The 23,445-nt window shown below is 42.9% G+C and overlaps 1 protein-coding gene across 2 annotated transcripts in view; it reads right to left on the bottom strand.

Moving 5' to 3' along the window:
- SCG3 (secretogranin III) overlaps positions 1-23,445 on the bottom strand; it is a 42,356-nt gene that overhangs the window by 13,496 nt on the left and 5,415 nt on the right. Inside the window, exons 7-10 of one of the 2 annotated variants that reach the window (XM_084640432.1) lie at positions 23,080-23,257; positions 17,112-17,225; positions 939-1,022; positions 80-208 (exon numbers count right to left, since the gene is read on the bottom strand). In XM_084640432.1, coding sequence (XP_084496558.1) covers positions 80-208; positions 939-1,022; positions 17,112-17,225; positions 23,080-23,257 — 505 coding nt within the window. The remainder of the gene's footprint in view (positions 1-79; positions 209-938; positions 1,023-17,111; positions 17,226-23,079; positions 23,258-23,445) is intronic. The other variant, XM_084640433.1, reaches the window with a different exon arrangement.

Raw genomic sequence — 23,445 nt, forward strand, 5'->3', positions numbered from 1 at the left:
TGCTGTGTATGTAATCCACTGCTAGCCTGACCAGGAAAAAAATCCAATCTTTCGGTGCACAGGCTAATAGTAAGAGTACCTTTTGGTTCTTCATTGTTTCCTGCTGTATTTTGTTCTTCCACTTTTGTGGAATCCTTCAATGTTTCATATTGTTTTTCCATTTTAGCTGCTTCTTCCTTTGTACTGTCTGCCTCTTCATTGCTCTTATCTAAAGAAGTTGCAATCAGAACATTCCCTTACTTTTGTACCATACGTACCATAAGTGTTTTGAAATCACATCATTCATTGCTAAGCATTAGCATGTTCTTTTGGGAAGTTCAAAGACTTTGACTGTTGATTCAGAAAGAAACTCATAGAAGCCTGAAAATGGTGCATCTCTAAAGGTCATCTCCTGCCTTGGTCACTGAAAATGCCTACATTTTCTCTTGCAAACACTAGTCCAAGTCAGTCAATTAAGATATAATCATATATATTCCCTAAGGGCTGGTTTCAAAGTTCATGGAAGATTATGGGAGTTTCTCCACTGACTTCAATGGGCTTTAGATCAGGCCATACAATCCACAGAATGGGGCCAGTCTTTATTTTTTTCTTGTATTGCAGTGCGTACAAAGAAATCAAACCCATTGAAATCTAGGGCCAGGTCCTCCAAAGCATTACACAAGGGTTGTCCTTGCATATGGGTAATGGTCACTGAAGTAAGGATAGTCCCCAGTGGAATAAGGATGCTTGTGAATAAAGATTTGGAGGTTTTGGCATTATGTGACAACTCCTTCCTTCCAGCATAGACACGATAGTTACAGCCCTGCATTTTGCAGGCTCAGACCCTTAAATTACCAGTCTGACACCTTGTGCAATTAATTTACTTATAACTAAATAGGTTGAACAACAATGTGCTATTAAACAATGATTGCAAGGAGATAGAGGAACAGAGTAAATACCTGCTAGTAGCTTGTTTTTGGTGCTGGTCAGGGGGCTTTCAAGTTTACTCTTTGTCTGCAGAGCTATCATTGCATCCAAGTTTTCTGGAAAATGAAAAACATCTAGTTACTCTCATACTGAAAATGACAGTGCCCAGTTTACCCACCTGTGCAAGAACATGGTTAAATTGCCTGTAGAAAACAAAAGGGTTAAACAAAGAATTAATAATTCTTGTCACTGAAGACATAATGTAAAGGCAATTGATTACCAAGTAACAGAATAGCTATTTGGCTACAGAGAACTTTGAATATTTTTAAGTTAGAAAATATGCTGCAGCATGATAATATGGGCAATAAATAATATCAATATGCATAAAAGACAGCAAGAGAATGTAGATCTATTCAAATTAGAGTATTTAAATCATCCAGACTCTTCTTCCATTTTGATTCAGTGAATGAGCTGACAAAAAATACAGACCACATTGTGCCTACCAACTGCTTTTGGTGTAAGGAATGGATCTGTGCAATTACAGACATTATCTCAATCAAAGCTGCAAACAGCATGTTTTTTTTTTCCTGGAAGGAGCATATTCCCCTGAACAGTTTCTCTGACAAGTGCTTTTATAGTCTAGTTGGGAAATTAGTCCAGTAAAAAGGTTTTGTGTGATATTTAAACTGGAATCAACTTTTAGAAAGTTCACTAGATTAAAACAGCATTTGTATAAGTGCCGCAGAAAACAAACATTTATTAAAAACTTAGCAGACTATGGAGACTTTATGTGGCCCTAGGAGCCTGTAGAACAATACTTTCTAGTACTTTATAAATCTTTAGGGCTAACTCTTGTATCCTACAAAAGTCAAAGAAGAATTTGGCTCTTAGAAGGAAAAACATTAACACCTCAGATACAATCAGTGCATACTAGTACAAGGAAAACGAAACCCTTTAGATATTGTATTTAATTACACACATAATTAGCAATCCAGAATTAAACCACTCAAAAATTTCACAGAGCAGCTGCTGGTTTAGAAGTTAAATTAGCTGTTACCACTCAAGAAAGAGATCTTGGAGTCATTGTGGATAGTTCTCTGAAAACATCCACTCAATGTGCAGCAACAGTCAAAAAAGCAAATGGAATGCTGGGAATAATTAAGAAAGGGATAGATAATAGGACAGAAAATATCATGTTGCCTCTATATAAATCCCTGGTACACCCACATCTTGAATACTGTGTGCAGATGTGGTTGCCTCATCTGCAAAAATATTGGGGTTTGTCACTGAAATCAACATAGAACAAAACATGAAGATAGAAAAAAGTTTAATCTTCAAAAGCTGATGTATAAAACTCTAGTCCTCACAAGTAGATGTGGACAATTACTTATAGAAGCCCTTTCAATAGGGAGTGCTTTTTACAAGCAAAACTTTGAAGCTGCCTAGTTAGCTGCATGGCACGTTAACATTAATATAAACATTTAGCGAACTACTGTATTTTCAGTTTCATATATTGGGAGTTAGCTGTGCAAGCCATTAATGGGGATTGCAATGACACATTCTCACACACAACAGTGATACGATTACCCAAGAGGCCAGATTCTTATTAAAGAGGATTGGTTGCTTCCTTTTTTTCCAAATTAATTTCCCCTCCCCCGCCAGCAGTTTTCATTTTTTCAAAGCACTGGTGTTTCCATCAGATGTGGATGGACCACGGTTGAATGATGTTTGCTTTGAGTTACATTAATGGTGTGAGTCATCTCAGAAATGACATGTGCAGGGCCAGTAGCTAAGCAACTGAACGTCCTATTTGGTGGTCTAACAAGATCTGATGACTTTTCTAGTCTGGTTACCCTAGCAACTTATTTGTTATAGAGAGAGAATTCATAAAGGTGTTGACCTTTTGTCAGGCTGGCTACCTCTTTGTAATGGTACTAATCAAGACAACAAAACAAGAGATAAGGAGCTAATGGATGTGACTCAGGTTAGTAAAACAGGTTTCAGAGTAGCAGCCGTGTTAGTCTGTATTCACAAAAAGAAAAGGAGGACTTGTGGCACCTTAGAGACTAACCAATTTATTAGAGCATAAGCTTTCGTGAGCTACAGCTCACTTCCTCAGATGCATATCGTGGAAACTGCAGCAGGCTTTATATATACACAGAGAATATGAAACAATACCTATTCCCACCCCACTGTCCTGCTGGTAATAGCTTATCTAAAGTGATTTCCAGCACAAATCCAGGTTTTCTCACCCTCCACCCCCCCACACAAATTCACTCTCCTGCTGGTGATAGCCCATCCAAAGTGACAACTCTTTACACAATGTGCATGACAATCAAGCTGGGCTATTTCCTGCATAAATCCAGGTTCTCACATCCCCCCACCCCCATACACACAGAAACTCACTCTCCTGCTGGTAATAGCTCATCCAAACTGACCACTCTTCAAGTTAAAATCCAAGTTAAACCAGAACATCTGGGGGGGGGGGGGTAGGAAAAAACAAGAGGAAACAGGCTACCTTGCATAATGACTTAGCCACTCCAAGTCTCTATTTAAGCCTAAATTAATAGTATCCAATTTGCAAATGAATTCCAATTCAGCAGTTTCTCGCTGGAGTCTGGATTTGAAGTTTTTTTGTTTTAAGATAGCGACCTTCATGTCTGTGATCGCGTGACCAGAGAGATTGAAGTGTTCTCCGACTGGTTTATGAATGTTACAATTCTTGACATAGGAAACAGGCTACCTTGCATAATGACATAATGTCAAGAATTGTAACATTCATAAACCAGTCGGAGAACACTTCAATCTCTCTGGTCACGCGATCACAGACATGAAGGTCGCTATCTTAAAACAAAAAAACTTCAAATCCAGACTCCAGCGAGAAACTGCTGAATTGGAATTCATTTGCAAATTGGATACTATTAATTTAGGCTTAAATAGAGACTTGGAGTGGCTAAGTCATTATGCAAGGTAGCCTGTTTCCTCTTGTTTTTTCCTACCCCCCCCCCCCCAGATGTTCTGGTTTAACTTGGATTTTAACTTGAAGAGTGGTCAGTTTGGATGAGCTATTACCAGCAGGAGAGTGAGTTTCTGTGTGTATGGGGGTGGGGGGATGTGAGAACCTGGATTTATGCAGGAAATAGCCCAGCTTGATTGTCATGCACATTGTGTAAAGAGTTGTCACTTTGGATGGGCTATCACCAGCAGGAGAGTGAATTTGTGTGGGGGGGTGGAGGGTGAGAAAACCTGGATTTGTGCTGGAAATCACTTTAGATAAGCTATTACCAGCAGGACAGTGGGGTGGGAATAGGTATTGTTTCATATTCTCTGTGTATATATAAAGCCTGCTGCAGTTTCCACGATATGCATCTGAAGAAGTGAGCTGTAGCTCACGAAAGCTTATGCTCTAATAAATTGGTTAGTCTCTAAGGTGCCACAAGTCCTCCTTTTCTTTTTGTTAGTAAAACAGCTATCCCAAGGGCAATAGGCTTTGAGAATGTTATTAACTATCATGACGGCACTGTTGCCTAATGGTTAGATCCAGACATCAAGCAGATCTGGTTTCTACTCCCAGCTCTACCACTAGCTTACTCTTTGATCTTGGGTGAGTCACTGGGGCCATTTTGCAAAGTGGCCTCTTATTTTGGGTATGCAATTTGAGACATCAAGAGACAAATGTACAGAGGTCCAGAGTACTGTATTTCCCTCTGACTTCAGCTAGAAATATGAGAACTCAGCTCTTCTGAAAATCAGGCCCAAAGTTTCTCTAATTGGGCACCCAAAAAACGAAGGCACCTAAAATCAGAGGCCCCCTTAAAAATGATTAGCCTTACACCTCTCTGCCTCAGTTTCCCATTTGTAAAATGGGATAGTAATACTAATATATTGTCATAAATCCCTTTGAAATTGTTGTGTAAGAGCCAATTATTGTTGTGAGAGTCAATTATTATTACTTAAATGACTATGGGCTTGTTAGTGGGCAGGGAGTAATCTGCCCATGCTAAAGTTTAGCTGAATGAATAATGAAATCCAACGCTGATACTTCTGTCCCTGTGTACAGATCTTTTCATGAGGGTTTCCGGGGTTTTGTAACATTTCCTGGAAAGACATAATTTCTTTGCATAATCAACCTGTGCCTAGGAGGCATTTTCACATTCTAAACTTGTTCACTTGTCAACTTAATTTGAAAGTTGACTGATGACAAAAATTTATGGCATTAAATAACACTTCTGCAAAAGACTTGTTCTGTTGTGTTGTTCCCATGCAGCATAGAAATGCTGGGTTTTTAAACAGAATGTGATAATCATAGCTCCTGATAGCAATCTTAACTACAGGTAAAGAAATCAGTTTAACATGCTGTAGCAGGCTTCAGCATAAGAGTTTGTGCAGATAGTTGCCAGTACGTTGATGTATGTTTCAGTCACCAAGAAAAGCAGAGCTCAACCAGGCTTTCCTGCTTCTTGCAATGGGTGATCTGAGAGATCTTGCAAGCTCTCTTTCCATCTCTCACAAGATGCAAGTCTGCTCAGTAATTGTTTATGTATTGACTTGAGTATATATGATTCACTGCTCCTTCCTGCATGGAATGTCAGGCTGGCTCAATAATTTGGGCCAAATTCTGCTCTCTGTTACATTGATGTAAACACAAGTAATTCTGTTGACTTCCATGGCTTGTCACCAGTGAAACTGAATGCAGTGTTTGGCCCTTAATCAGCTTCACATATCTCACCCCATCAAAAAGGAGTTATATGAACTACTAGTAGCTAGAGATGGGCCTCCAGCACCGAACTAGAGGTGGGTTGCAGTCATGGAATGGAGGCAGCACGGGTTTTGCTGATGGATGATTCACTCTTGCCCATAGACAGGAGAAAGATGTCCACAGTGACACATCTATGGACATCTGGATCTGTCTGTGGCATTTATCATCACTGATCGTGGCATACTATTGTCCTTCCTCAGAGGGAAGCACTGAAATGGCCCACATCCTTCCTCTAGGGATACTGCAGAGAGATGTGATAGTGATAGGTAACTGCCCCTTTGCCTCCAGAGAACGCACCTCTGGAGTGTCGAGTCTCTCCTCCATCCTATTTAACATCCACACCAGGTTAAAAGAGCAATCCTAAGGCACCATGGTCTCAAATGGCAGCAACATTCAGACAACACCCAGCCCTACATCTTCATTACTTCTGACACAAGGAGCACCATTTCCAACTGTCCCATTGGCCAGCCATAACCAGCACCTGGATGTAAGCAAGCTGGCTGAAGCTGAACCCACACAAGACAGAGGTGATGGTGGGAAGAGGGAGATACTTTGAACATCTAGCAACTATTGTCACATCATTTTCTACCAAGGGAGTCTGCCTCCATATCATCAGCTCAGACCACAGCTTTTAGGTCCTTCTAGACTCCCCATTGCTATGCGGTTTGTTTGTTCCCCAGGTCCCGAAAGGGGTAAGCATCCAGAGGGACTCGGCCAGAGAGCTGAGACTCCATCCCCTTCAGAGTGCTACAGCCACTTAAGTGACCAGATCTGGAGTTAGTGTAAAACCCATCAACACCCTCAGGGGGCACCGGTGCAGGACCAGAATGCTGACAGTCTGCACTGGCTAGGAGGCTGAGGCCTCTACTGTTTGTTGTGAAGCTCTAGCTGTGCTGCTCCATGCTTTTGTGACATCCAGGACATACATAGGCATAAACACACAAACATCCACAGAACTCGCCCCAGCTACCTAAGAGAACCCTGCTCTTTCCATGATGATAACCTCCCCTGACCGCTACATTCTGCAAGAAACATGGAACTCTCACTCTCAAGGGTGAAGTGTGGGAGAGCAGGAGACAGGGCTTCCTAAAAAAAGTAATGACTATATGTCATGTATGTACACCACGTGGCCAGCAAAACTGCCCCCCGAGGCTGGGGTGCGGCTCCTTCTTACTGTTGATCATCTGTCAGAACACAAGGATCACTGGGAAATTCTGGCAGAGTAAATGTCCAATTCTTACTTAAGCCGTGTGAATTTGTCATGCATGTTTCTGGTACTTCTTCCCAACACACTTATCACCAGAATATTTTTACATGTGAACATGTCTCCTTTAGAATCTGCCTGTGTGGTGTCACAACCAAGTGTTTGCAGCTTCACCATTACCACTCATGAGAGTGTCGTGTCAGGTCACATATCCCGGGTGGGGGCATCATGGAATGAATCAGCCAAGAGGGGCAGGCTGGTCTGAAAGGAGACAGATGCAGCCTCACACACTGCTCTCTTGGTAATCAGCAATGAGAAGGAGAGGACACTCTGAGGGGGACATCACAATTAAGAGTTAGTTAGTTTGTTTGTTTGAGGCGGAAGCAGTGTCAGGATTTCCTTTGTTATTCCTGTTTAATCCCCTACCACAAAGGCTTGGCATCAGGCTAACTCCTTTCTGCGGCTCGGGATAGCTAGATGCGGCGCCCTCCAGAGCAGTGGTTCTCAACCTATTTACCATTGTGGGCTGCATATGCAGCTCTCTCTGTGTTGTGTGGGCCACCTCCACACAATATATATACTACCTGTATGGTCCTGAAGATGTCACAGGGGGCCGTAGTCATAAGTGCCGACTCCGTGGGTGCTCCGGGGCTGGAGCACCCACGGGGAAAAATTAGTGGGTACTCTGCACCCAACGGCAGCCAAGCTCCCCACCCCACCTCACCTCCACTCCACCTCCTCCACCTCCCTCACAGCAAGCTCCAGGAGGGAGCGGGGAGGAGTGGGAACATGGCATGCTCAGGGGAGGAGGCAGAGAAGAGCCAGGGCCGGGGAGTGGATTTGGGGAAGGAGTCGAATAGGGGCAGGGAGGGGGCGGAGTTGGGGCAGGGACTTTGAGGAAGAGGGTGGAATGGGGGCAGGAGGGGGCAGGGCAGGGGTGGAGTCGGGTGGGGATGGGGGTAAAGGGGGGGTCAAGCACCCACCAGTGCCATTACAAACCAGTGCCTATGGCCACAGCTGTGTGCTGATTGGGCCGCAGGTTGAGAACCACATTGGTTAGTCTCTAAGGTGCCACTAGTACCCCTTTTCTTCTTGCGAACACAGACTAACAGAGCTGCTACTCTGAAACCTGCTCCAGAGGATTTCAACAACATCACTCTGAGGTTAGCCAGATGGGAAATCTCTCAAGAGCCATATGATGCAATTCCTCCTCCTATCCAAACCTCTCCCTCTGTGGGGCTGCTCATGCTGCCTGGGCAGCCCATTAAGTAACAGTTTGATAGCATGCATCTTGCGAAGGGCACTGGAGTGGGACAGGGGTCATGTAAACCCAGCTGTAACTCAAGGAGAGAAACGTAATTTGGGAAATTCAGATAAATGGCACCCTCCCCCGCCAACATCCTAGTCCTAATCCCACATGTACGGTTTCAATGCTCAGATGTGCTTACAGAGACACTGACTCCAGAAGGCAGTCCTTACGCTGAGCTGTTAAATAACTACAAAGGGGAAGGAAAATGATCTTTTCACCACAATCAAAAAAAAAAAAAGTGACAGGGTGCAAAGCACTGGGCTTTCAAGAATCAGAGAAACTAAACATCAACAGAGAAGATATTAGGAGATCCAGCAGGGAGAGTGGGAAGAAGTCAGCAAAGGGACACAGAAGAAGAGCCATGGTATTTGCAAGAACAGAGGAATGAAATGTAATATCCGCTTTTTAGTTGAAAGGGTGTTTCGTGGGGTTTGGAGAGTCAATGAGGGAGGAGTGGTTCAATGAGGGGGGGGGGCTAGTAATACTGAAACAACTGAAACCTCCCTATAGTAATTCAGCTGATGAGCCTATGGATATGCTATGATCTCACATGTCACTCAGATTTCTCTCTTAGCCCAAGATGTCCATATCTATACACTGCAATATGGGGCAAATCCTTTCAGAATCTCGATGCCATGTCCTAGGCCGGCAGTCACATGCTTTTCAATCTGGGGCTGCCATTGGCTCTTTCTGGAGTCAGATCTGGCACTCTCACCAGACCGTAGAACTCCCACTTGAAGCCTCTGGGGATTTGGGTGGGAAAGAAATGTAGGGTCAGGTCATTATTGGAATTTTTGTTCTGGGACAACCCACACAAGTGCCACACCGTCTCTGGGGAAAGCAGGAAAACCATTTGACTTGTTTTGCTGGTGAATTCAATGCCGTCCCATAGATTGGCCAAGGGAGACTGACCCCCAATGTCCTTCTAGATAAGAGTGGATGGATCCAGACCATCCCTTTGGTGCCTCTTTATGGTGCGAAGGAGTGGATTTGGCCCTCAGGACCTAGGAGGGCTGGCTGACCAACACATCCCTTTTTTGAGATGGAAGGCTTAGGGCCAAACTGAGAGGTGACCTACATGGTGGTGAAAGTTAAACATTGGTGAGTGTGTGCATATAAGTAGATGTAATTTATTCGTTGATGGGGCCAGAAGGTTGTAGCAAGAACAGCAACTGGCACTGTGTAATGAGGGGTTTGATAAGGCTTAATTATATTCATGGGGTGCCCTCCTTATGTCACACCTGCTTATACACTCCTGCCACAGCCCCCATCCTTCCTTCCGCTCATCATGTAAGTTACACTCACCAACATGTGTGTATCCTACATTGACAGGGAGGCTTTCACCTGGCAATTCAGATGCAGTAACAGTGGTTGAAAGAGGAACAGACTGCTGGACACTTTTCTGCTCTCTGCATTACGCTATTGGCCCAGTCCTGATCCAACCTAAGTAGCTGGAAATTTTGCCATTGGTTTCAATGGGAACATGTTCAGGCTCAGTGTCTGGAGTGGCTGTATTGAGGAGTACTGCACAAGCTTGGCAGTGTACTCAGCTGTGTTCTTGTGTCTCCCAATTATAGTCCAGGTTATGTCTCCTGGGCACTGGTCTGTGTTGTGGTGGAGCTCTGAGGGGCACTGTGCAGGAGGGCCAAGGAAAGAACACCACTTTAGCATCCCAAATGGTAGCAGAGAGAGCATGAGAGCAGCACAGGAAGTCAGTGCCCCCAGGGGATCAGAGGTGCATTTCCCCAGGGTCTGAAGGGTTTGGGGTCTGCACTCCCTGTGTCCTCAAAACTTTCCACCAGAGAAAATCTTTGCAGCTGAACCACATGGAGATTCCTGGGTCTTCTTTCCCCTCCTGGTGGGATTTCCTTCAGAGGTACAATTTGGCTCCAATATAGTGTTACAGTAAAATTGTATTATAAGTAATATCTTTAGAGAAAGGACAAACTAGTTTTAAAAACTCCAGGTATGTCCACCCTCATACGGAGGGTGTGTGCCTACCTATGAACCACCCACCCACTGCTGGTATGTGATGTCATTTAGAATCCTTGTCTGAAGAGCCCATGAGAAACAAATGACAAGGCGAAGAGGACATGCACAGAGACATCTGTTCATGTCCAGTTCCAACCAAAATAATCTCCTACTCAGTTGTGGAAGGGGCGAGAGAATCTGACAGTGATTCAGAGCTGAAGGAAGGAGGTGTGAAAGAGGTGGTTCTGGCTCAGATTTGAAGTAAGGAGGTGGTTCTGACTCAAATACTATAAATATTGAAGAGATGAAGCCATGTCTACTTTTCCTCAGAACTGGTCTGCTTGTGGTTCTGTGTCCGGCATGTTACAGCTCTCTATATGTGCTGCTGCATCACCTCTAACCACAACATGCTAATTGCTTTACTCAGAGCAGGTTAAGAGGGAATCCATCAGAGACAGCAAATCCACAGAACACTTAAACGTGTTTTCCTTCTCACTGCTCTGCTTTCATCTCTCCTCCTTGTCATGTTTCGCTTTTCCCCTTCACACTTCAGTAGCTACTTAGGATGCCGATGAGACGGCACTTGCTCAAAACCCAACCAGTCATCCTGGGTAATAACAGCCAAATCCTCCCATTTATATACCTATGGAATTACAGACGGGGCAATCTGCCTACACATGAATCCTCGTTTCCTCCTATTCTCCCCTTTGTGCCCCACGCTCTGCCCAGTCTCTCTCTCTGATTCTGCCTTTGTCCCCTTTCCCTCCTCTGTCTCCAAGCTTTTATCCATGCTACTTGGAGCAGCCTGATATTTCCCACCCACCAAGGCCCTGTCTAGATTGGGGAAACATAACATGAGTTACTTCTGCTCAGGGTACTGTTGCACAGAGCAACATGTTCCCTGACTCCTCCCCTCTCCACCTGGCTCCTTTAATCATGGTCAATCTATATTCCTGGTGCAAAGTTGCCACAAGTGGCTATATGGAAGGAGGAAACATACATCCCACAGTATTCTTGTCAGCAAGTTAAGAAGTATGGGCTGGATGAATGCACTATAAGGTGGGTAGAAAGTTGGCTAGATTGTCGGGCTCAACGGGTAGTGATCAATGGCTCCATGTCTAGTTGGCAGCCGGTGTCAAGTGGAGTGCCCCAGGGGTCGGTCCTGGGGCCGGTTTTGTTCAATATCTTCATAAATGATCTGGAGGATGGTGTGGATTGCACTCTCAGCAAATTTGCGGATGATACTAAACTGGGAGGAGTGGTAGATACGCTGGAGGGCAGGGATAGGATACAGAGGGACCTAGACAAATTGAAGGATTGGGCCAAAAGAAATCTGATGAGGTTCAATAAGGATAAGTGCAGGGTCCTGCACTTAGGACGGAAGAACCCAATGCACAGCTACAGACTAGGGACCGAATGGCTAGGCAGCAGTTCTGCGGAAAAGGACCTAGGGGTGACAGTGGACGAGAAGCTGGATATGAGTCAGCAGTGTGCCCTTGTTGCCAAGAAGGCCAATGGCATTTTGGGATGTATAAGTAGGGGCATAGCGAGCAGATCGAGGGATGTGATCGTCCCCCTCTATTTGACATTGGTCATCTGGAGTGCTGTGTCCAGTTTTGGGCCCCACACTACAAGAAGGATGTGGATAAATTGGAAAGAGTCCAGAGAAGGGCAACAAAAATGATTAGGGGTCTGGAACACATGACTTATGAGGAGAGGCTGAGGGAACTGGGATTGTTTAGTCTGCAGAAGAGAAGAATGAGGGGGGATTTGATAGCTGCTTTCAACTACCTGAGAGGTGGATCCAGAGAGGATGGTTCTAGACTATTCTCAGTGGTGGAAGAGGACAGGACAAGAAGTAATGGTCTCAAGTTGCAGTGGGGGAGGCTTAGGTTGGATATTAGGAAAAATTTTTTCACTAGGAGGGTGGTGAAACACTGGAATGCGTTGCCTAGGGAGGTGGTGGAATCTCCTTCCTTAGAAGTTTTTAAGGTCAGGCTTGACAAAGCCCTGGCTGGGATGATTTTATTGGGGATTGGTCCTGCTCTTGAGCAGGGGGTTGGACTAGATGACCTCCTGAGGTCCCTTCCAACCCTGATATTCTATGATTCTATACCATGTAGATGCCTTTTCTTATCATCATGCAGACCGTGCCCCCAAATTCCACTTTATGTGGATTCTCTACCAATTTGCTCCCTTCCATGCTGTACAAAAGCAGGGCATGTAGACCTTAATATGGATACTGAAAATAAACTGACCCACCCAGGTCATCATTGAAGATACAATACAAGACGTCTAGCACCAAAGCATAAGTTTCTCTCACTGGAGCTAAAGGAGTAACTCCATTAGCTGATTGCAATAGTAGGCTATTATCTTCTGTACACTAGCCACTAGAGCAGTGGTTCTCAAACTTTTGTACTGGTGACCCATTTCACACAGCAAGCCTATGAGTGTGACCCCCCCATATAAATTAAAACTCATTTTTAATATTTAACACTATTATACATGTTGGAGGTGAAGTGGGGTTTGGGGTGGAGGATGACAGCTTGCAACCCCCCCACGAAATAACCCCATGACCCCCTGGGGGTCATGACCCCCAGTTCGAGAACCCCTGCACTAGAAGGGATATGATACATTAAGGCAGCATGTTACACAACATAACCTACACTTGGGGGATACATGGGGTTAGAAGTTCATGTGCTAGTGCAGATTTTATTGAATTGGGATGGCAAAGGATAAGATTGCTACCATATTACCCCCATAAATGCAATGCCAAGAGGTAAAATGTAACCCCCTATTCTCTAAAGAGTATAGGTTAAGTGTTAAGTAATTCATTACCATATTTATATGAACTGGAGCTCTTTTGGGAGCCATGCTATTTGTTTGGGATCCTGGGAGGCTTTCACACTAAATATTTATTAAAACTAGATGATTTTCTTTATGGATTTCACATCAATATAAGAGTGGGATGATAGATTAACCTTCACCCATCTTCATCTGCCCAACCAGAAGGAAGGAAATCCTAGCCTCACAACCAGTTATAAAGCACCATAGTGCAGTTCTGGATTAGCTCCAGATAAATTAAGAACAATTCAACACCTAAAAAAAAAAAAGATTCACCTACATGGAGATACCTTTCCACCATATTATCACCAGCAGGGGTGATAATATGGTGGTGGGGAACCCACATGCAACACACTGGAGAGAAGACTCTCGCAGCACACAGAGAAATCCCTTTCTTTGTGCTGTTCAGCCTGTATATATTTATCTCATCGTTATAGACACATGCCTCAGATAGGAGAGACAAGCAATCAAAGGGAAACTCCATCATGCTTCTACTCAGCACAGTGAACGAAAGCTACAGAAGGAAAGTGATATGTTGTTCATACTCCAATATTAAAATGGTGCATTGCACAAGGATCTGTACAATGTGGCCTTGATCCTGTCCTGCTGAAGTCAATGGTAGTTTTGCCATTAACTTGAACAGGAGATGAGGCCTGTCAGCACCTCTAAGGAGGCACTTGGCACCTTCCAGGATTTGGGCCTTTAGTGATCAGTCTCAAACTGTTTGTAGAACATCCAGAATCAGCTAGTTGTTAAAAAAGTAGAAGCCTTATCTTCAAAGTATAAATATAATGAACTATGTGTCCTCTTCGGCATACAATAACCCAACTTCCCCACTCTGAAGGGCTTGAATGTTCCTTTGCATTGTTCAGAAACTGCCTGGATTCAGTCTCTCCGATACATTTTTCAAAGCAGTCTGGAGGACAGTAGACACACATCTACAATTAGCTTTAATGGCCGACAACATGTCTAAATTTCATAGACGGCACTGAAAATCTCAACCTGCCATTTTAAATATTGGATTTTGAGGAATGTGTGTTAGAGGGATGTAGACCATCTGCCTATTTGCTTTATTATTTATTAGTTGCTATGGGGCATGAAGTGTAGAGAACAGCTGTCTGCCCTTTCATCTGTGCATCACTTGCATGAATTTTCACCCCAAGTCACTAACATTCCTAGATCTCCCTGCTCCAGAAATTTTGCTGCTCCTCTCCACTCCCCAAGCCAATGAAAATAGATCTCTCATACACCAGAGTTTAATATTTGAAATGTATGCAAGCTTTCTGGAATTTTTCTAAGCCCAGGCAATAAAACTGTACCCTATATCCATGTTGTCCCTTTTACCCTGACACCCTTTATACTCTTTTTTTGGCTGCAAACATTTTTACTAAAATAGCATCCAACCTTCACAGGGCAGGGGTACTCCCCAGAAAGAATTTGTAAAGGGGAAGAGTCTCCCTGGAAACATACTGCAGGGCTTTCACATTGCTGAAGAATTTCCCCACAAATTGTGGCATCAGTAGTTAAAAAATGGAGTGTGTTGGGAGGATAGCTGGCATTCTGCCAACCGCAGGACGTTGCCTAGTATGATGTGTTTTGGATGAATGCACATTTTACCTCAGTTTGTTCTAGCTTCTCTTTAATGCTTCCAGACTTGTGCTTTCTGCTAAAGTGCATCACTGGTTTTACATATATAGTGTTTCTTGATGTCTGGCTTCTGCATTATGGATTAGTTACATTACAAGACTTTCAATATGTATTGGTTTTATATATTTAATTATCAATTTTGTTTTTCTCTCCGTGTGTGTGTTTCCCCAGCACCATTCTTCAGCTAGATCCTGTGCAACTTAGGGCTAAACCTAATAGCATCATTCACTGTTGCAGCAAGAAATTTTCCCCCAGAGTGGGATATAGTGATGATGACATAATGCTGTGGTTTCAAATCCCAAACCAGTGGTTACTGGTAGATGCATTTAAACTCACTGCCTCTATGTCCATGGAAGACACAAAAGCTTATGACTTGATTTAATAAATGATTTATTATTTTTAATATATAATTCAGGGATGTAGTTTCCACATGGCTTCAGTCATAAGACAGGCAAAAGTAATTTATGCAGCTTAATGGTGTAGTAAAACAGGGTGAGAATATAGTTCCATCTGCTTAGATACTCTAAGTATTTCCTCCTTTGTCAAGCAACATGGGATTTGATGCTGCCACCTAATTCTGGTCAGAGGGAGAAATTAAATAGCTGTGTTTTTTTTTAATAAAGGCAATTTTTTCTTCTGACACATTTATAATAATTGTATTTTTTACTGTGTATGTGTTATACATTGAGCCCATATCAGTAGCACCTAGACGTCACTAAATAGCCCTTGTACATATGGCAGAATTTACATGTATATTAAATCATTTTGTAATGTTTAGATGTATAACATTGACTATGCCACTATACCAAGCTAATATTCTCATATGTTTTCTATCCTTGAACTCTTGAAAATATTTGCTCAATCAATGAAGGTCAAATTTAAACTCATTTCTCAAGTCAGTCAACAGTAAATCTAAAAAAAGATTACCACAGAAGCAACTTGAGACCTATGAAAGAGCTTTTTCCATTACAGTAAATTGCTTTGATGGAGCACAAAAAAATCTCTCTCTCTCTGTCTCTCTACAAATCACAGGTTTGCGAGGCATAACCTGACTACATCAGTTGCTAGAATATGTTTTGTCACCAAAAACTCTTAACCTAATCCCTGTCCTCTTCCCCACTGTGTCATCCTGGCAATTTGTTTCCAGGATTGAAGTATTTATATACCCAAAGAAAAGCCAATTTGAACAAATGTCCTAAATATTAATAGGCTAAATGTGTCCCCAGTGTAACTCCATTGACTTCAGTAGAGTTAGATTAGAGATAAAATGACCCAATTATGTTTTGACATGACACTATGGTGAAAAGCGTACAAGCCACACTATCTCCATTTGCAACGACGATAGTGAAACCTCCACAGTACTTATATCAACCACTTTATTGTATGTGGCACCTTGAATTCACATACAGAGACTGCAGTAAAGGACCAAATACTGACAGATGTTGTCTGAACATATGATGCTTTTAGCAGCCCACTAGAATGGAGTGCAAGACTTGTCCAGGGATTTACTACATTATTTAGAGTACAAAAATAATCATGCAGTGTATTTTCATTATGAGCTACAGTACTGTCTGTGACCAGGTTATTGATAACAAATCCATGCAATTAAAGTAGGATCCAGTAATCAGATATCTGCAACTGTCCACGTCATACAAGGCTATGGTCTCCATGAAAGGTCACTGCTGATCCTGGCTCTGTGACAGGCTGATTTATTTAGCTGAGAGGTCAAAAACTTATTATGCAAAACCAGACCAGGAATAGTTGAGAAAGTGACGGATCGAGGAGAGCTCATGTAGATGAGCCCTCCTCCTGCATCCCTGGCTGCTCAGTTTGAATGGCTATGAATGCTTAATGTACAAGAGTATGTGATGCCAAAAGAGGAGGTTTATGAGGGAGAGTTTGTATCATTCCAAGATCTCTCACAGAAAAGGGAGTTTGCATAGCCAAGAGTGATATGAAGGGGTTCTGGGAGCCAGCAGGCTCATAGCCTATGGCTGAGCTGTGACCCAAAGTTTCAGTGCAGCAAACTTGACAGATGGTGGGATATTTACGTGATCCAGGTCCCCAGAGTTAGGCCCACTCTTCTATAGGTGTTTCTGGATGGCAGAATAAAGGTCCCAATATGTAGTATTTCCTTTGGGAAAATATAAGGGCCTGATTCATCACCAGTGTAATGCCACTGAAATCAGTGGAGTTACACCAGTGTCAAAATGGAGTAACACTGCAGTGAATTAGCCTCTAAATTCACATTTGATTGATAACCTTTCATTTCATAAGATGAAAACAGTGAAACATATGAAATTCAATACTGTTGTGAAGAATGATCATAAAAGTGATGCCTCAATATTCTGAGTGATCATGCCTGAAATAAGACTGGCATCAAGTGGGATGACAATATAATTATCACTGTTAGTGGTATAAGAATTTAGGATGAATAACGTTATTATAAAGAGTAAAGTATGTGCTCTTACCCAGATACGAAACACCTTCTTCTGGTGTGATTGTTCCATATTTAACCATCATCTTCACAAAATCAATCAGTGTCTTCATGATAGTTATCAGGGTTTCTTTTTCTTTTGCCTCCTCTGTTTTAAGGGACAAAGCAAACCATAAGGAGTCAGAACTATGGCCAAGAGATTCAGTCCTGAAAACTTTTTGTCAAGTTCACGGATAAAAAACATGTCCTGGTCATGAAAAGAAAAGGCTGAGATGGCTTAGTGAAGAGGAGAGGTGTCCCATGTCTTATGTAATGAACTAAAACTGCTCCTTCAAAGCTGTTATGGCCTGCTGCGGAAAAAAGTACTGTAGAGATCTAGTCAGGCCCAAATCTATTTCCCAGTAGCCGACCCAGAACAACTTTACAAAGCCCCTGAGTTACAAAGCTGTAGGGACTGCATCTTATTCTGAGGAGTTATTCACCCTCAGAAGCTGCCAGTTGCTCTGTTACCCAATTTCACTCGTTCTGTAGGGCACAGTCCATGACTTCATTTGGGGTTGTCAGCAGGGGAGCCTCCCCAATATCTGATATGGAAGGATGGCTCTTCTCACCAGGAATCACAATGGACTCCGCAGCCCAGAGCGTATGTCCCTGGCTGCAACCTTCAGAATAATGATTGTCACTTAGGCCTAGATTTTTAAATGTATTTAGGTGTTGCTGTGCTCAGCATCACAAAGCCAAACAGATTTAGGAACCTAAATATAACTTTCAAAAGGGATTTAGGCACTTAGAAATCTAATCCTAGGGACAATCAATTAGGCATGGTGATGCTGAGTGCAGCAGTGCATCAGTCCCTTTAAAAATCTTGGCCTTAGCTTTTCTATAGAGCTTTTTGTCTGTGTTTCTCAAAGCACTTTACAAAGGAGGGCAAGTATCATTATCTCTATTTTACAGATGAGGAAACTAAGGGCATGTTTACACTGCAGCAAGAAGTGACTGACTCATGCTAGCAGGGCTCAAGCTAGCACACGAAAAATAGAAAGTATGGACGTGACTTTGGCAGCAGCTCAGGCTCTCAAGCCCACCTGACCCCCCTCACGTGTGATCTTGGGTGGCTAGCCTGGGTCTCTGATAGAACTGCCATGTCCACACTGCTATCTTTAATGTACTAGCTTGAGTCTACCTACCTACCTGCCCTTGGAGGCTTACTCTAAGCTTCAGTGCAGACGTACCCTGAGGTAAAGTGACAATGGTCACCCAGCGGGCCAGGGACAGAGGTGGGACTAGAACCCAGGTTTTCTGACTGCCAGTCCACTTCCCTAGCCACTGGACCACATACCTCTCCCCATCTTCTTATTTAGCTGCGAAGAACCTATCACAGTACTGGCATTATATCCTACCCTGCACTAGCAAGATAGCTCAGAGACTCTCTGCTTGGGCGCTACTCCTCTGCTCTCCCCAAACATATGACTCAGAAGAGTGAGCCCTAAATTGTCAGCCTGACACAGAGTGGGTTACATGAAAACAAAACTATATTTTACCACTTTAAAGTCTATTTACTTAGTCACATCAAGAAGATTGGTCTTCAATGACAATTACATTATTTTCTCATAGTGACATTCACTCCTGTGCAGAGGGGTAGCATAAGCACTTACATACCATGTAAGTCCTCAAAACAGGGATGCTCCTCTGTATTTCACCCTCAGTGCGTAGCTCTGAAAGCTGATGTCAATGTAGATATAAATATGTTTTCACTTACTGGTACTTTTACTTGAAACTCCTACAGAATGTGATGGCTGCATTCTCCCCTCAAGCAAACACAGTAAAATCAACTGGCTGCTTATTATTTAGAACTTGAATCACTAGTCTTCGTACCTACACTACAGGGCTTTTTTCTTTAACTAAACAGACCTTAAAAAAGCCCAAGATCTAGGATGCATGGAGTTTATTTATTCATTTATACATGGCAATAATTGCAGTAGCATCTGGATCCTTCACTTGAATTAAAAACATATCGTTAAAATAAATATTACAATCCACATAGCCTACTCCACTTCCATTTACGATTGATGGTGAATGATTGGATGGAACTTAACGCACTGACTTGGCAGCTGAGAGGGAAATGTCATCCAGTGAATTTTTCTTATCTGGATTTAGCATGGATACATGGGTCTTAAGCGATCTGCATCATTTAAAACACTTCAGCTTTAATGGGAGAGGAAATCCTGTACTGGCAGGATTAGGACCCTAATTTACAGTGCCCTCAATGCTACAACTCAATAATACCATTTAAAAAACAATCTGAAGGTCCTGATAACTGAGGGCTGAACAAGTCTTACACTATAAAGTCTCAATTTATACATAAAATGAGCTTGATGTTTCAATAATGCATATTCCACAGTCCTGGGGTGTTCTTTTACAGGTCTCATGTCCATTAACTTCCCAGCCCTAATTATACTCCAAAGAGAACTGAAGCCAAAAAAAGAAACAAAAGCAGTAAGCTTCTTGCTCTAATGAGTAATTTCTGCATGTTTCTAAGGGGATAAACTCACAGAAATATGGCTGTAAATTGAAGCTGCCTGGCCGTGGAGGTGTGGATCTACACTACTGGCTCTTCATCCAAGTGTTAACCAAAACATGAGACTGGAAATAGTGGCTGGAAGAGAAAAGGCTCGAGAGGGTGAGAGGGAGTCCACCTAACAGGGTTAGCCTAATGGAAGTAAGGGCAGGCTTTGTTGTAGAGCGCTCTCTCACACACACCCCGCCCCAAATTCCCTGTTTAATATCTCCGGGGCAAATCCTATTCCCAGTGTGGGATACTGGGGCAGGCGGGGTGGGGTGGGGAGGGGGAGGACGGATGACAAGAGGAATCATCCCCCAGCTAGAGAGTGGCAGTGGAATCATTCTGAGGTTATTATGAGGTTATTATTGCAGCCTGTGGACTTCAGCAGTCTACACTGCTGTTGTGCCATCCCCCACTCAGTGGAAGTTAGGCTGGTGGACTAGCTCCCAGAACCCTTTTGTGCACTGAGGTGCAGGAGATCCCGCTGAGTCATGCTTCCCTATATGGAGAGGGTGCAAACACTACCACTGTGCAGCAAAACTGCATCGGTTCCACTGTTCTCAAAGCCTGATGTGACTGCAGGAGGTAAAGGGGATACAGAAGGAGTTTCCTTTATTTGAATTATCATATTGTGCAATTAGGTGGAGAGTTAACTGAAGTACTCCCCTATCTGTTGTTGCATTGGCTTGTTGCTAGTCCTCTTGTGTTGTACAGCGTAAGATATAGTTATTCAGAAGTCATCAGGACTTTTCCTAACATAGACAGGAGCAATTTTGACTCAGTAATCTAGAACATAAGGAAAGACCTTAAATCCCATGTTCTGTTAGCCCTCTGTTTTTGTAGTAGAACAAGCACTAGTAAATAATTATATCTGCAAAACTACAGTATCTGTTCCAAACGCTGCCTTAGATATCCCAGCTTCATGTTTCCAGCAATTAGAAGCATCTTTCTCAATCTTCCTTTGAGTAATAAAGGCTCAGGATAAAAAAAGCCTCATTTTTTTCTCAAGACAAGACTAGGAGATCAGGGATTAAAGGTCTGATGCAAAGTTGATTGAAGCTAATAGAAAGACACCCAGGCTTTGAAGCAGACCCCAAATTTTAGTCCATCAAGCACAGGTAGTTGGATGAAGATTTTCCATTGTGAGTAAAGTTGGGATGTGAGAAAAACATGAGATCCTGACACTTGATACAATGTGAGAGATTTAAAACCAAAAAAACTAGCCTTTGAAATCCCCGAAATGCTTAACAAGAAAATTTATCCAGGATAAAAATAACATCCAGATATGTACAGAAATTGTAGTAGAAAATTTATTCTTGCACCAGAAATGTATATCCTTCCAAGAACTACAAGATAAAAACCAATCTGGAGGCCAGAGAGTTGTCCAGGTACAATCAGCTGAAAGCTGCACCCAGGGTTAATTGTACATTGTCTGAAATGTTCAAGAATCTAATTTACAAGTGGTCTTATCCTCCAGCAATCATAATGAACATCTTATACCTACAACTGGATAGCAGACCTTGAGGTCAAAACTCCTTGTGATGGGAAATTATTTTGGGGGAGCAAGAATTAATGACTTTTTAAAAAAGGCCTGGAATAACATCTGTTCCTTATGCTATAGAGTAGCCAGGGGTTGCCATGAAATTAATAAATTTTAATACTCTGGCAAAAAAATTACTGGACCCCTGGAGAACTTCACAGGCTTGGACTCAAGGATTCTAATCTTTTCTGTCAATGCTTGTAAGGTGCAGGGACAAAGCAGCATGTGTCTCAGGACTGTCCAATGAAGAATACTGGAAGAAAATATAATTCTTTAAAGGCACGTCTTAGAAAAAGATATGAACATGGCAATGCCACTTTGTATATGGGAAACTCATATCAGATCCATGGGCTCACAAAGGGAGACAAAGTGTCTCAAGAGAAGTTTATGGATTGCCACAAGGGTATGACTCACATATTGGAAAGATGTATCTGCACATTCAGCGTTGGGGTGGATCCTGACCATCTCAGAGCCTGCTTCTTAGCCAGCGATTTTCATGATAAATGGCAGCTAAAGTTAGAGCTAAATTTAACAGTGTCCATATATCCTACTTTCTTGCCCATATGTACCCCCTAAATGACTTTCCTCACTACTTTTGCTCCTCATTCTTCTCTGCTCCATTCTATCACAGTTACATACCAAACAAGTCATTGCTATTTCTGCCTCAGCAGCATGAAACTCATCCACCCCCACACAGTTATGTGCATGGCCTTCCACATGCCAGATTGTCACTAATGTACACAATGAGGAATCAGGTCCACTGTCAGGCAGGGCTAGGTGGAAACACTTTCCCTGCCTGAGCAGGTTTTTACACTGCTGCCTGTAAGTCAACACACAGCTGCAGGATGTGATTGCATCTTCTCTCTCGTGGTTTGATACAGGCTGGTGGGGAGGAAGGTGGGATACAAGAAGATATAGAGACATATGCGAGGGCTGGTGCCCAGTTCCTTGTTCTTGACAATCTACTGAGGCACACAGGTCCCCCTCTGCTCTGTAGGCAGAGAGAGGAAATAGGAAGAACCACCACCTCAGGCTACCCAGAGGAAGAGAACAAAAAGAAGAACCCAAGCCTTCTGGAATGGACCAGGGGAAAAATCCCCTCTGGTTCCTGCTTCCCACTCATTGCCTGTGGAGATGGGTTGGGAGAGGATCCAGACTCCAGCAGAAAGAGGAATCTGCAGAGTAAGTGGTTGCTGGCTACGATGGGGAGAGAGAGAGAATGTTGCTGGCTGGGGGGGAATAAGAGTGGGCGTGAGACCGAGTGTGTGCTGACAGTGTCTGTGGCTAGGTGCCACAATCTAGCTCATAATAAACTGGGACAGAATAATGCCTAACTCCAGAATAGCAAGAAGTGATTCAGGGCTTTCACTGCAATGTCTAACAAAGTCTGTGGTTTTGTGAATAGGGTGGGGAGGTTAAGGCCAATTTACCGGCACGATCATTGTGTTGATGATAATGTAGCCTGATTCACTTTTTGTATCTCCCTTAGCTTAGGAGACAAGTGTGTTACTGGAAATATCTCTGGGTAAAACAACTTGCCATCTCTTTCAGCTTACATCTTAGCGGGAGGAGATGTACAGAATACGAATTCAAGGCTCCTGGGTCTCATAACACATGCCTGGTGGGGCTGCAGAGGTAGCATACTTTGCACTTGGTGAATGAAGTTCATCACATCAGTCTCTCTAGCTGATCTAGAAGTGAGGGTGATGGGATCCAAAGGGAGTTGCATTCAGCCTTCTCATCTTAAGGAAAGTCCTTAAGATATGGGGCTTTGAATTTAGAGGGAAGGGGATTTCAAGCTGAGAGGAAGAAAATGGGGGAATCTTTTTTACTAAATTTTACAGATTTTTTTTACTAAATATTTCTATAAACACATGACAGAGAAAATATAGAGATTACCTGAGTTAAGACTTTTTAGTAGTCCATAAAAGTTTGGGAAATACTGGAGGTCCTCAAAATTATCCTCAGAAGGCAGCTCGTTTCTTCTTTCCAAGACACTGGAGGAGGGCCAGGTATTATCCAAAGTATCATCAATTTCTCCATTCATAACACCAACTTGATCAGCAATGTTTGGTGTCTCCACAAACAACATTGAAAAATAAAAAAATATATAAGTACATGGATATGGATGATGTCATTAGAAGACCAACAAACAGCATAATTTTCTTATGCTGGGTCTCAAGTAGAGCCAGCATTTCTGTAATTAGAAGGAGGTCAATGAGTTACTCGGTTATTCCAATTTTGGATCTTGTTATAAACTTTTAT

The sequence above is a fragment of the Lepidochelys olivacea genome (assembly GCF_965140295.1).
Source record: "Lepidochelys olivacea isolate rLepOli2 genome assembly, chromosome: 10".
Taxonomy (NCBI): domain Eukaryota; kingdom Metazoa; phylum Chordata; order Testudines; family Cheloniidae; genus Lepidochelys; species Lepidochelys olivacea.